Source organism: Rosa rugosa, chromosome 6 (assembly GCF_958449725.1).
Source record: "Rosa rugosa chromosome 6, drRosRugo1.1, whole genome shotgun sequence".
NCBI classification, from domain to species: domain Eukaryota; kingdom Viridiplantae; phylum Streptophyta; class Magnoliopsida; order Rosales; family Rosaceae; genus Rosa; species Rosa rugosa.
Genome location: NC_084825.1, coordinates 11,991,530 through 12,002,906, shown reverse-complemented (window position 1 = coordinate 12,002,906; position 11,377 = coordinate 11,991,530). Strand labels below are relative to the sequence as shown.

At 38.4% G+C, this 11,377-nt stretch overlaps 1 protein-coding gene and 1 long non-coding RNA gene across 6 annotated transcripts; one reads left to right on the top strand and one right to left on the bottom strand.

Moving 5' to 3' along the window:
- The first annotated feature begins 1,685 nt into the window (after window positions 1-1,685).
- On the top strand, window positions 1,686-3,109 carry LOC133714878 (carboxylesterase 15-like). The gene has a single exon (XM_062141145.1). It carries the CDS (start codon window positions 1,791-1,793, stop codon window positions 2,826-2,828), a length of 1,038 nt encoding a protein of 345 aa, XP_061997129.1. The 5' UTR covers window positions 1,686-1,790; the 3' UTR covers window positions 2,829-3,109.
- A 1,823-nt stretch (window positions 3,110-4,932) lies between these two features.
- Window positions 4,933-11,296, bottom strand: LOC133714344 (uncharacterized). Of its 5 annotated transcripts, none has more exons than XR_009848613.1 (4): window positions 10,592-10,815; window positions 7,434-10,462; window positions 7,242-7,345; window positions 4,933-6,230 (listed from the first exon to the last, which is right to left on the bottom strand). It is a non-coding gene; the product is annotated as an uncharacterized LOC133714344 (long non-coding RNA). The 5 variants fall into 5 exon arrangements; XR_009848612.1 differs by lacking the exon at window positions 4,933-6,230 and adding an exon at window positions 11,244-11,296 and having other exon boundaries at window positions 7,013-7,345; window positions 10,592-10,772; XR_009848615.1 differs by lacking the exon at window positions 4,933-6,230 and having other exon boundaries at window positions 7,013-7,345; window positions 7,434-7,529; window positions 9,168-10,462.
- Between the last annotated feature and the right edge of the window lie 81 nt (window positions 11,297-11,377).

The following is an 11,377-nucleotide window of genomic DNA, read 5'->3' as shown; positions in this document are numbered from 1 at the left end:
CCAACTTCAACAGATTTTTGTTTTGTTTTGTTTTTCATAAACCTTTTTAGAATTTTGTTCATATCCAAAATAAAAAGTTAATTTTTTTTATGACAAATTTAGAGCGTGCATCCACACTACAATTTTTTTCCATAAACATTATTTACCATTTCCCATGTTTAGACCAAACTACCAAGCTCATTTTATTCATTTGCTTCTTTTAGTGCTGATTTTTTTTTACCAGCAAAAGATGAAAGGCTTAATTAGTGTTCTCAAAGTTGCTCATGTTAACAATAATGAAATATATCAGAAGAAGCCCTAATTTTTTTTGAAAGAAGGCGATAGCCAATATATTGATCAAAAGCCAGAATGACCCTTACATACCCTTCCGCTGCCATCTATAGACAGACAAGAAGATGTGTTAGTACCCACAGTGATACATAAAACTAGGTCACTCATTTGACATTAAATACATCGAAATAGCATGAATCTTCCATCGGTACTACTCCGGAAGATTCGCTAGAGGCACAAAAGTGCGTAGCTCCCTAAAAAATTAGACTTATTGAAAGTAAAAAATTACTATCCTAGAGTTCCTTAAAAAAGGAAAATAAAACCAGCTATTAAATAGCCCAAATGGCCCAAAGAAAAAACAGAACCCTAGGCCCAAATCGCTGATCCAGCCCCGTTCCACCTCCACCTCCCTACGCTGAGGAGGACGCACGCCGCAACCAGAGCCCTGCCTCGACCGCACCGTATCGTCTCCGCCCACTTCAAGGACCGCCGCATACCACACCGCCACCACCGCAAAGTCAACATCGAATCGAGAAAGCACCAGACCTGATCCAAAAGAAAAGGATCCCTTGTGCCCCTAGAACGCCAACTGCACCCCGACAATGAAGCTGCATAGCCGCCGATGCCTGGAGCCAAACACCAGCCCGCACCACCCCTTGACCCGGACGCCATGACTCCCCACCACGGAGAAGCTAAAAACCAAACAAAGCAAAATCTTGCTATCAGACTTAGAGCCACTGCAGATCCTAGAAGCCAAAGGACCCTAGACCATCAACACCCGTCCGGCAGCCTCACAGCGACGCCGAGGCAAGCCCCACCGACGTGGAGTGCCGCCGGACGAGAGAACCTTGGCTAAACCTCGATCAAAATCCGAGCGCGTGCGGCGCGTTCCTGTCTCTCATAGTTGGAATGTTTTTTTGTAAAGCCCACTAGAAGAAGCCCTAATTAGTTCCAAGTGATACGAAAATATTAAAGAGGAATTGTGCCAAGCTAAGGCTGACGAGCTAAATCTTAGACATCCATGGGCTTCTGTAGGTTTTTTATCTTATCATTTCATTTTGGTGTAGTGAGAACAGGGATAAATTAGATAATTTGAGGTACAAAAGTTTATGGGGATCTGTAATTCTGTATTGAGAAATTAGGGTTGTACAAAGGAAATTTGCGAGAAAAAAAAAAGAGAGGAAATATATTCATACTTCTCACACATAAATTATGCTATATAACGTAGGAATAGGATGTTGGCATGGACAGAGGTCAACCACCAAAATATATATAAGAAAACATCGAAGACTTCGACCTTATTTGGTCTGAAAAGTCTCGAACAATATCACTATAACATTAGAGGACTGACATCATATTATCATTACTAATTAAAATTTGAGAAAATTCTTGGTGGCATGGCTCAGTAGATTTGCTCATAGTCACACTTCTATTTCTATATAAGTAGCTGCCTAACTAGACCAAACCATCTCACAGTCCAAACCACAAATATATATTCCCATTTATCATCACCGATCACCATGGTCCGTGAGAACAAGAAGCTTGTCCAAGAAGTGTCCGGTTGGCTAAGAGTCTACGATGACGGCTCAGTCGACCGGACATGGACAGGACCTCCCGAGGTCAAGTTCATGACCGAACCAGTCCCGCCCCATGACGAATTCATCGATGGTGTGGCCACTAAGGACGTGTTGGTCGACCAAACCTCCGGCCTCCGCGTCCGGATCTACCTTCCGGAGCAGCAGCCAAAGCACGAGGAGGACGACAACAAAGTCAGCGAGCAACTAAAGCTCCCCATCATACTTCATTTCCATGGAGGAGGCTTCTGCATCACCCAAGCTGACTCGTACATGTACTACCACATATACAGTAAGCTCTCGCGCTCCGCCAACGCCATTGTCGTGTCCGTTTACCAACGCCTGGCACCGGAGCACCGCCTCCCTGCCGCAATTGAGGACGGCTACTCCGCTCTCCTTTGGCTCCGCTCTGTCGCCTTAGCGGAACAAAAAGAGCCATGGCTTCTCAGCTATGCGGATTTCAACAGAGTTTTCCTTACCGGAGATAGCTCCGGAGGGAACATCGTCCACCAAGTGGCGGCTCAAGCGGGAAGTACAGACTTAAGTCCACTGAAGCTCGCCGGCGGGATCCCCATCCACCCAGGGTTCGTTCGGTCGGAGAGGAGCAAGTCGGAGCTGGAGCAGCCTCAGTCGCCGTTTCTTACGCTCGACATGGTGGACAAGTTCTTGGGGTTGGCACTGCCTGTAGGTTCCACCAAGGACCATCCGATTACGTGTCCGATGGGATCCGGCGCTCCGCCGTTGGAGAGCCTGAAGCTGCCGCCGTTCCTGCTGTGCATTGCGGAGAAGGACCTGATCATTGACACGGAGATGGAGTACTATGAGGCCATGAAGAAGGCGAACAAGGATGTGGAGATTCTGATGAACAAGGGAATGATGCACAGCTTCTATCTCAACAAGATTGCGGTGGACATGGACCCAGAAACAGCTGCAGAGACTGAGCGTCTGATTGCAGGGATCAAAGGGTTCGTGGAGAAGCACTGACGCATAATTTTCAGTTTATGCGGTTAATTAAGTAATTTTTAGGGGTATGCCCTTAATTAAGCTTTTTGTACGACGAAATTAGCATCACCTAGTTCGGTCCCTTCAATCTTGTATTTGCTCTTTAGCAACTCAAAATGAGAGGCTATGTTTTCCCGGATTTGGTTAATTCTAAGTCAGGATAACTTTTAGCCATATAGTATTAAGACCCAAGTTAAGGTTGATAACCAATCTAGTTGGGAGGTATTTGCTTGATTGAATGGAATTTATTAGCTTTGTGAGTATGTTTCTAGTCCTGCTTTGTTATGATCCAGTGCTTCGCACACAGCGTACGGTTTACAGTCTAATCCAATCATTTCAAATCTAGTCCAGTTTTTAATGCCAATCCATTCCAATCATGTAAATGTTCAAAGGAGAAATTACTAGTCACACTCTATACTTTTAGAGAGTCGATAGTTCAGTCCCTACTATTCTTATTTTAACAAATTACTCCTCAGACATTCAAATCTCACGTAATGTGGTCCAAAATGACTTTTACCCCTCACTTCCTCTTTTTTTTTTCCTGTCTGTCTGTCTGTCTGTCTCTCTCTCTCTCTCTCTCTCTTTCTCTCTCTCTCTCTCTCTCTCGGCTCAGAAAGACGGCGCCGGAAGATTCAGATCGTCCGCCGAAATTGTGAGCTCGGAGAGTTGTGGGTTGCCGTCGCTATCGACCTCGACTGAATCTCTAATTCCAACCACTGCCGCCATGCGAAGAAGACCTCCGAAGCTCCGTCACCACAGTTTGTGATCATCCCCAACATCTGTGCCCATATTGAGTCTTCCCAAGCTCAATGGCACCACTGCACTCGATTCTTCCTGCAGACCAGATCTCACTGATCTCTCCGCCTGCGACGCTTGCGTAGCCGCCGGCTTCAAGGTTCAGCAACAGTTGATCGCCGTTGATGGTAACTCTTCTCACTCTAGAGATTCTTAGTACTTCACAATTCTATATGTTGCTGGTATCATCAATGAGTTTGGACCTGAGAGCAATGGTGTTGTGTCTTGTATTTTTGGTTTGTCAATGGATTCTCATGTGGGCTAGCCCAAAAAGAGCAACACAGGTCTTGTTTTCGGCCTCACCTGTGCGGGGGTTACCGTGTTTGTTATGTCCAGTTTGTTGGGGTTGTATTTTTAGTATGACAAAAGGTGGAGGAACAAAAGGTTGTGAGCCACAACTCTCCGATCTCACAATTCCGGCAGATGATATGAATCTTCCGACGCCGTCTTTCTGAGCCGAGAGAGAGAGAGAGAACAAAAAAGAAAAAGAAGAGGATGTGAGGGGTAAAATGGTCATTTTAGACCACATTGTGTGAGATTTGAATGTCTGAGAAGTAATTTGTTAAAATTAGGATAATAGAGACTAAACTGTTGACGCCCTAAAAGTACAGGGTGTGACCAGTATTTTTCCCATGTTCAAATCTCAATGAGAGCGACTTGCATTTAATTTTTTTATTAAAATTTAAAGCGGTGGATTCCACTGCTCCTGTAACCTCATGCGATGTCAACAACAACAGGAGTCCACTTCAACACTTGAGCCAGTCCTCGTCGATAAAAGATGGTCCATTCTTGAACAACGTCGGCGAGCCAAATTAACAAATTGACTAAGGGGGTTTGATGAATTGAATCACATTGTTGAATACAGTGGTGTCGCTGTTGAAATTCGAATAATAGCGACTAAAATGAATTTGCATCCATAGTTTGGGTGTTCAACGGACCAAGTTGATAACATGGTTCATTTATGTTCTAGAAATTATACTTAATGCCCTTACTTCCTATTGTAACAATCATCACAAATCAATTCGGTCTCTCTTAAAAAAATTGTTGTGATGAAAAAATGAGTGAAAACTAAAACTATGCTGGACTTTCTGATAAATATGAAAATTAGATCGATACTTTTATTTTTTTATCAAAGCTGAATTTATATTTAGAATAGAACAAGTCAACAAACACATCCAAAAGGCGTATAATGATCTCATTAAAATCGTCCCAATACGACCTGACCACACCCAATAATACACATGATCTATACTTCTAAGATTTTTTTTTTTTTTTTTTTTTGAGAATGTATACTTCTAAGATTCAGTTGAGCCACACAGGCATAATTCCAATCCAAAAAGTAGCATATGGTACGGAAAGAGCAACTCTAGCCACAAAATGGGCTCTAGGAGAATCACTCTATATTTCAACACGTCGAAACCAGCTTGTAAACAGAAATAATGGCCATCAACAATGGCCAATATTTCACAAGCGTTAGGTGTCGGGTTACGTTCATCATTGCGCAAGTGCACCAGTACCAGAAATGCCCTTGTTGTCGATTGATAGGTCCATCAGTATTTAATGTCACAAATAGACTTGAAGGACTTGTACATTTTTGTTGATTTAATTCACTTCCCAAATTTGTACTCCAGCAATGAGAAGTGGATGTCGACTGCAAAATAGTAACAGATGGCTCCATCCAAGCCGCAGCAGCATCAATTGAAGCTTCAACTGTCAAAACTTGTTTAATCATCATGTACAACACAGTTTCCATCATGCCAAATTAAGCCTCCAACAAAGACCCTTGACAAAGTCAAAAAAAAAAAAGCCTCCAACAAAGAATCCCAAAGTCCCAAACCATTCCAGATCTTCTCCTTGAGCCACCATATATACATGAAGAAATAAATCTATAAATCTTGGTTCATGCCAAGACTCAGAGCCGTCTCAAAATTTTTAGAGGCCTTGTTCGAGATTGAGAATACGGCCCTCTTTACCCGATCTTACATAAATATATTATTGAAAATTTTTGTTATATATATACAAATATAAATACAATTAAATTTTTTTTTCTTTTAGTGTTTGTTTTGTTTTGGGCCTCTTATATATCTTATATTACTATTCCACTTCTTTAAAAACAAAAAAAACAAAAATGAAAGAATGGAGGACTAAAACTTGTAAACAAAAATTCCATTAAAACAAGCAAAACTACAACTGAATTATTAACGAAGATTAATACAATACAATACGATACTACCAAAAAAAAAAAAAATGAAAGAATGATCCAGGATAAATGTATTATCAACAAAAAAAAAAAGGACGAAGGAAAAGGAAGATAAATATAATTTTTTGGGTAGTACAAAAATAAATGAAAGAAGAATAAGGGATAAATGTAGTATTTATAAAAAAAAACAAGAAAATAGAGGAAGGAAAAGGGGCCCCAGGAAAAAAAAAAAAAAAAAAAACAAATGACATGCAATGTGAATTGAACTTGTATCAATTAGTTGAAATTAGAAGTACAGTGTCAACTGAACTACAAAACATTCATGCAATTGGGGCCCTTTTACACAAATATATAATTTGGGGCCCTGTTCCATCGCACTGCCATTATGTCTGAAAAAAAAAAAAAAAAAAAAATCAGATACTTGAGGCACAACTACTGCTGCGGACCTAGCCTTGGTCTCCAAGTCATGCTATTGAAGTCCATTGGCTCTTGTTCAATCAAATCGTTTATACTATATTATGCCTTAATCTTAGATCATCTTTCATTTTAAAAATCTTCCACTACAAGAATAAGCTTCAAGGTTATATAATGATTGAAGCTAACAAGGCTAAGTTATGCTAATCCCTTTGAAAAGTAAAGGGGCCTGACACATAAATAATCCTTGTAAAAACAAAAACTAGAGCGAAGTCTGGATTCTGTAGAAAGGTTAAAATTGACCGAGTTAAAAATTTAAAACTAATGAATACCTTACATACTTAAGGACTGGATCGGATTTCCAAATGACAAACTGATGAAAAGCTTATGCGATTGAAGACTGGATTTCAAATGACAGACTAATGAAATATGCTTATACACTCAGAAAACTGGATTTCCATCAACAAAGAGAGCAACTTTTGATAAGACAATACAACTAGAAAGTAATGATATCTAATTATCTACAAGAGAATGTAATGTTTGATAAGACAATACAACTAGAAAGTAATGATATCTAATTATCTACAAGAGAATGTAATGTTTGATAAGACAATACAACTAGAAAGTAATGATATCTAATTATCTACAAGAGAATGTAATGTTTCCATGTTGTTGCTCATTTTGATCATCTTCAACGTTCTTTAAATGCTAACTAAAGTTTCTTCTTCTATTAATTATATACAGTACTCTCAGTAAATAAGATAGAATGAGAATAATTCAAAAGAATGGCAGATACAAGTCATACAACATTTCTCAGTAGAAGAGAATGTCTTTTAACTATTATTAATCTACTCACTAAAGCACTACAATAACAAATACTGTAAAGATTATTTTGATAGACAATTTCAAATTAACAAAAATACAAATAAGACAAATTAACGGATATAGTTGACATGCAAAGCCAGTAAATGTACGGAGCTACTAACCAATGCTTAAGCTTTCAAGAATTATTTTGGTCGATTTAGCTTGTACTGTGGCTTGAAATCAAGTGAAGTTTTCCTTCTCAAATTGGATTTGCATACACCGACATCTGCAAAAATGATCAAGTAAATACTAGAAAATTAAGAATACAATTTACAGATATAATTCATAAGATCCAAATCACTGATATACTTAACTGGTTCAACACCGGATGCTCATAATTCGGAACCAACATGGAGAACTTCTTCATAAACCTCCTTCTATGTCGCAAAATCCTATAGAGAAGCCAAGAACTATGCCCAACCAATTAAGACACGAATAAAAAGAAAAAAGAAAAAATCCTGAGGGAAAAACACATACATTTTCAGTTGAAACAGCAAACAAATGTTGTTTGTGGATTTATTTGAATCACAAGCTCATTTACTAGTCAAACCAATCACTACCAAACCACTAGGAAACAGTAGATTGGAGACCAAACCAAAATGAAAGCAGAACAGCACAGATAAACACCCAAACACAACCTCAACTCTTTTAACTGATCAGAGAAGTAACCCAACTTTTCTTACTTAATTGACTTGTTCAATAATATCCGAGTTCCATGTCTCTAACTTGACATGGGAAGTATATCACTGTAACATAATTGATGTTTAACATCTCACAAGTTTACAATTGGAAGAGGATGATCAAGAAGCATTATAATTGAACAGTTGACATTGATAGGGAGCACAATATCAACAAGAGCTCAGCAAACAGCTGTGCGAGCTTTACCCTAAAAAAAATCAACATTTCACTTTAACAACTTCTACACTGAAAAAGGAGGCACCATTCTACCATTATCCAACCTCTGCCCACTACCCGGTCTAATTAGTTCAGTTTCTTCAGTGAAAGAGCAAAATCACTATTGAACTAGGTCTAAGCCGCATAACAATAAGCACCAATATTATGTCAAAGCAGAGGTGAAAGATCTCTATAAGCCTAACAATAAAGGAGACGAGTTAACTGTCTCCCCACCCTTCTTACACACTATTACACTAACAGTACCAAAAATTTGAAAAAGTTTCATGCTTCTTCAAGGCCTCGTATACTTGGAATATGACTAAAAGCTGTTATGAAGAAAAAGGGACCTCATACGGCAAGAAAACACCTTTATTTCATGAAGCCAAGCAAGAACATCTTTTGATACCACCTTTGACAAATTTTAATAAAAATGGGGTGTAAACTTTCAACTGATTTAATAACTTCAAGCTTCCAAGTTAAATAACAGCATTGGAGAGAGTCACTACCTAATGCATTCAGTTATATGTCCTTCATGAAACCCATAAGAGCCACTTCCACAGCATATGATATTTTCTATACTAGAGATAAAGCATTCAGGCTTCTGTTTCAGCAAAAAACAACAAAAGCCCAAGCCAGAAAATACATGTACATGTATGTGTACCTATATTATATATATATATATACTTATATATATATACATAACCTAGCTAATATATATTCACCCTCTCTCTGTATGTGTGTGCACATAGAGAGAGGGTGGGGGAGGAGGAGGATATACATAACCTAGTTAATACCCTCTGAAGCCAAGCTTGCAGTTTCAAATTCTATCAGTTACGAAGCTGTTCAGAGAAAGGCACCAAAGAACCATTTTGAGAACAGAGTGAAAGAAAAAGAAGCTGAGAATGCATCTATGAAATGGAAAGTTGACGCTGACCGTGTGGAGTGGAGCTAAACTGAAGGAATATGACCAAGAAATTGTACACATTATTACGAGAATGAAATCGTGGGAGGTAGTTGAGGGTAAGAAAAATGGACCTTCTTGTGGGAGTGGCTACACAAGAGGTCAATTGGAATACAATATGGGATTTGGTCCAAAATTCTTGAATGCTTATAAAAGAACATTGCATTCCCAAAAAAGACTTGAAAGAACTGACCTGAGCATCCAAATGTTTTTGCAGTTTTGTGTTCAGCATCTTAAACATCACGATTGCTTGCTTTGCAGAATTGCTCATGGAAAAACTATGCACCAAAAGTTTGTGAGTTGATTTTGGTTCTAAGATTGCCAAGCATCCAAGACTCCAAAACCATAGCAACAGCATGCAGTATTTTCAGCATTTCAAAGGGAACTCCAGTAACATTTAAGACCCCAGAGGTAAAAACTTGTAAGCTCTGAAAATATAAATGTTGATTTTGGTTCTAAGATTGCCAAGCATCCAAGACTCCAAAACCAGAGCAACAGCATGCAGTATTTTCCGCATTTCAAAGGGAACTCCAGTAACATTTAAGACCTCAGAGGCAAAAACTTGTAAGCTCTGAAAATATAAAATATTTAACATATCAAATTAGATGTACCTCCGCTTGAAGGACAAAAAAGGACCAGCCCAACTTCATTTGTAAGAATTGTTATACATTTTGACCTGGTCTACTAAAGTTACCCATATTCCCAGCATGCCATGACATGTGAGAAGATAAGAGTTAAATTTTCACTTTTTCCTTCAAAAACTCTGCTGCAAAATAGATAAATTTTCACCCTTTTCTTTTTTCCATGAGAAACATCATGAGCATTGCATAAACTTATATAACCCCAGATAGAAGTGCCCAAAGCAGCAACAAACAAGGAAAAGTCCTTGGATTAGTAAACTGCAGACCCCAGTACTGGCTCTAAAATATTAGACAATACTGAGCAGCAGAATTATCCACAACATCAATCTCTGTCGATCATGTAAAATACGTGTTACATGAAATTAACACAAACAGCAGGAAAAATGTCAAAAAAATAAGATTTACTTCAAAATAATACAACTGAGCCAATAGCCATCTTTACCAAATAATAACAAGAAAAAACTGTACCGATATGGAATTAAAACAGCCGCATATAGTCATTTAAAATGCAAAATAATTCATACGGTAACATTAGTACCCTACTGCCCTACTGAGACTAGAACGTTTGTAAAAACCATTCTTGTAAAATAAAAAAATAAAAAATAAAATAAAAAACAGAATACTTAAAACCAATCACCTACAAACAGTACTCCGGGGCTAATCAAGGCTTCCAATTGATCTTATGCTTCTTCATGGCCTTGTATAGTTCCATCTCTTTGTCTACGACTCTAGAGTCATGTCCCTCTCAGCAATGAAAAAAGAAGGAATGAAGATTCAGACCATCCAATCTGGGGCACCAGAACCCATTGAACACTGTAGGGCTCGCACAAAGCCGTTTTACCCAGGGCTACAAAAAAGAACCAAATAATAATTGAGGGAATTGGGATAAATAAAGAAATACAATTAAAACTGGAGCCAAAAAAAGCATATTTCCTTGCTGCACCCAAATTTTATTGGCAAGCTCAAAATATTCTACCATGTTTAGTTTTAAAAAGACTGGCTCCAGGCCTCCAGCTGCTCCTCACAAACTGAAGGAAAACTAGTATCCATAAGAATCCTACCATCTAGTCTCAAGTTGAGAATAAATGTTGGGACTCTCAAGGAACTGATATTCCTTTCTTCAGTTCTTTCAGCCACTTGGTGCAGAAGGTTTCCTCCTAAGATGAGAAAAAAAGGATTAAAGTCTGTGTGGTCAATAGATATGACACCAGGAAGACTGTTATGAATTATAATTATTTCTCTTGGATTTTATTGATCTCTTAAACATGGACTGTTTGCATCCTTATTTATCACCAAAATTCTAAAACAAATGGGGATTAATTAACTTATATTATTTTTAAACTTGCATTTGAGGTCAGTATAAGACTATATATAAGTATAGTAATTGGAAGTTGAGGTACCATAAATTAATGTCAATTCATGAATTATGCTTTTCAAAGAATTTCTTCCTAGCATTTTTGGTGTCAAAGGCATTCTCGCAAACATCTAATTAGCACGGTATATTACACCCTTCCAGAACGTTTTGTGATTCAATACCATGACATGCAAAGGAAACTTTAGATCACTCTCCAAAAGTTAGATGAAATAACTTCCAGGACTTTAAAGAGATTCAAGGAATAGAGGCCTACCAAGCATATTTTAGGAACCCTTGCATAGGCAGCAAGAAATATGTTGCAACAATTATACATAATACTAAAGTTGCTATAATGGGTACTGTTACTAAGCCGTGTAACAGTACGGCTCCAGCCGAGCCGATGTGAAA

Bases quoted from the DNA above. Each gene is read 5' to 3' on its own strand.
- LOC133714878 (XM_062141145.1), top strand. From the start codon at position 1,791: ATGGTCCGTGAGAACAAGAAGCTTGTCCAAGAAGTGTCCGGTTGGCTA.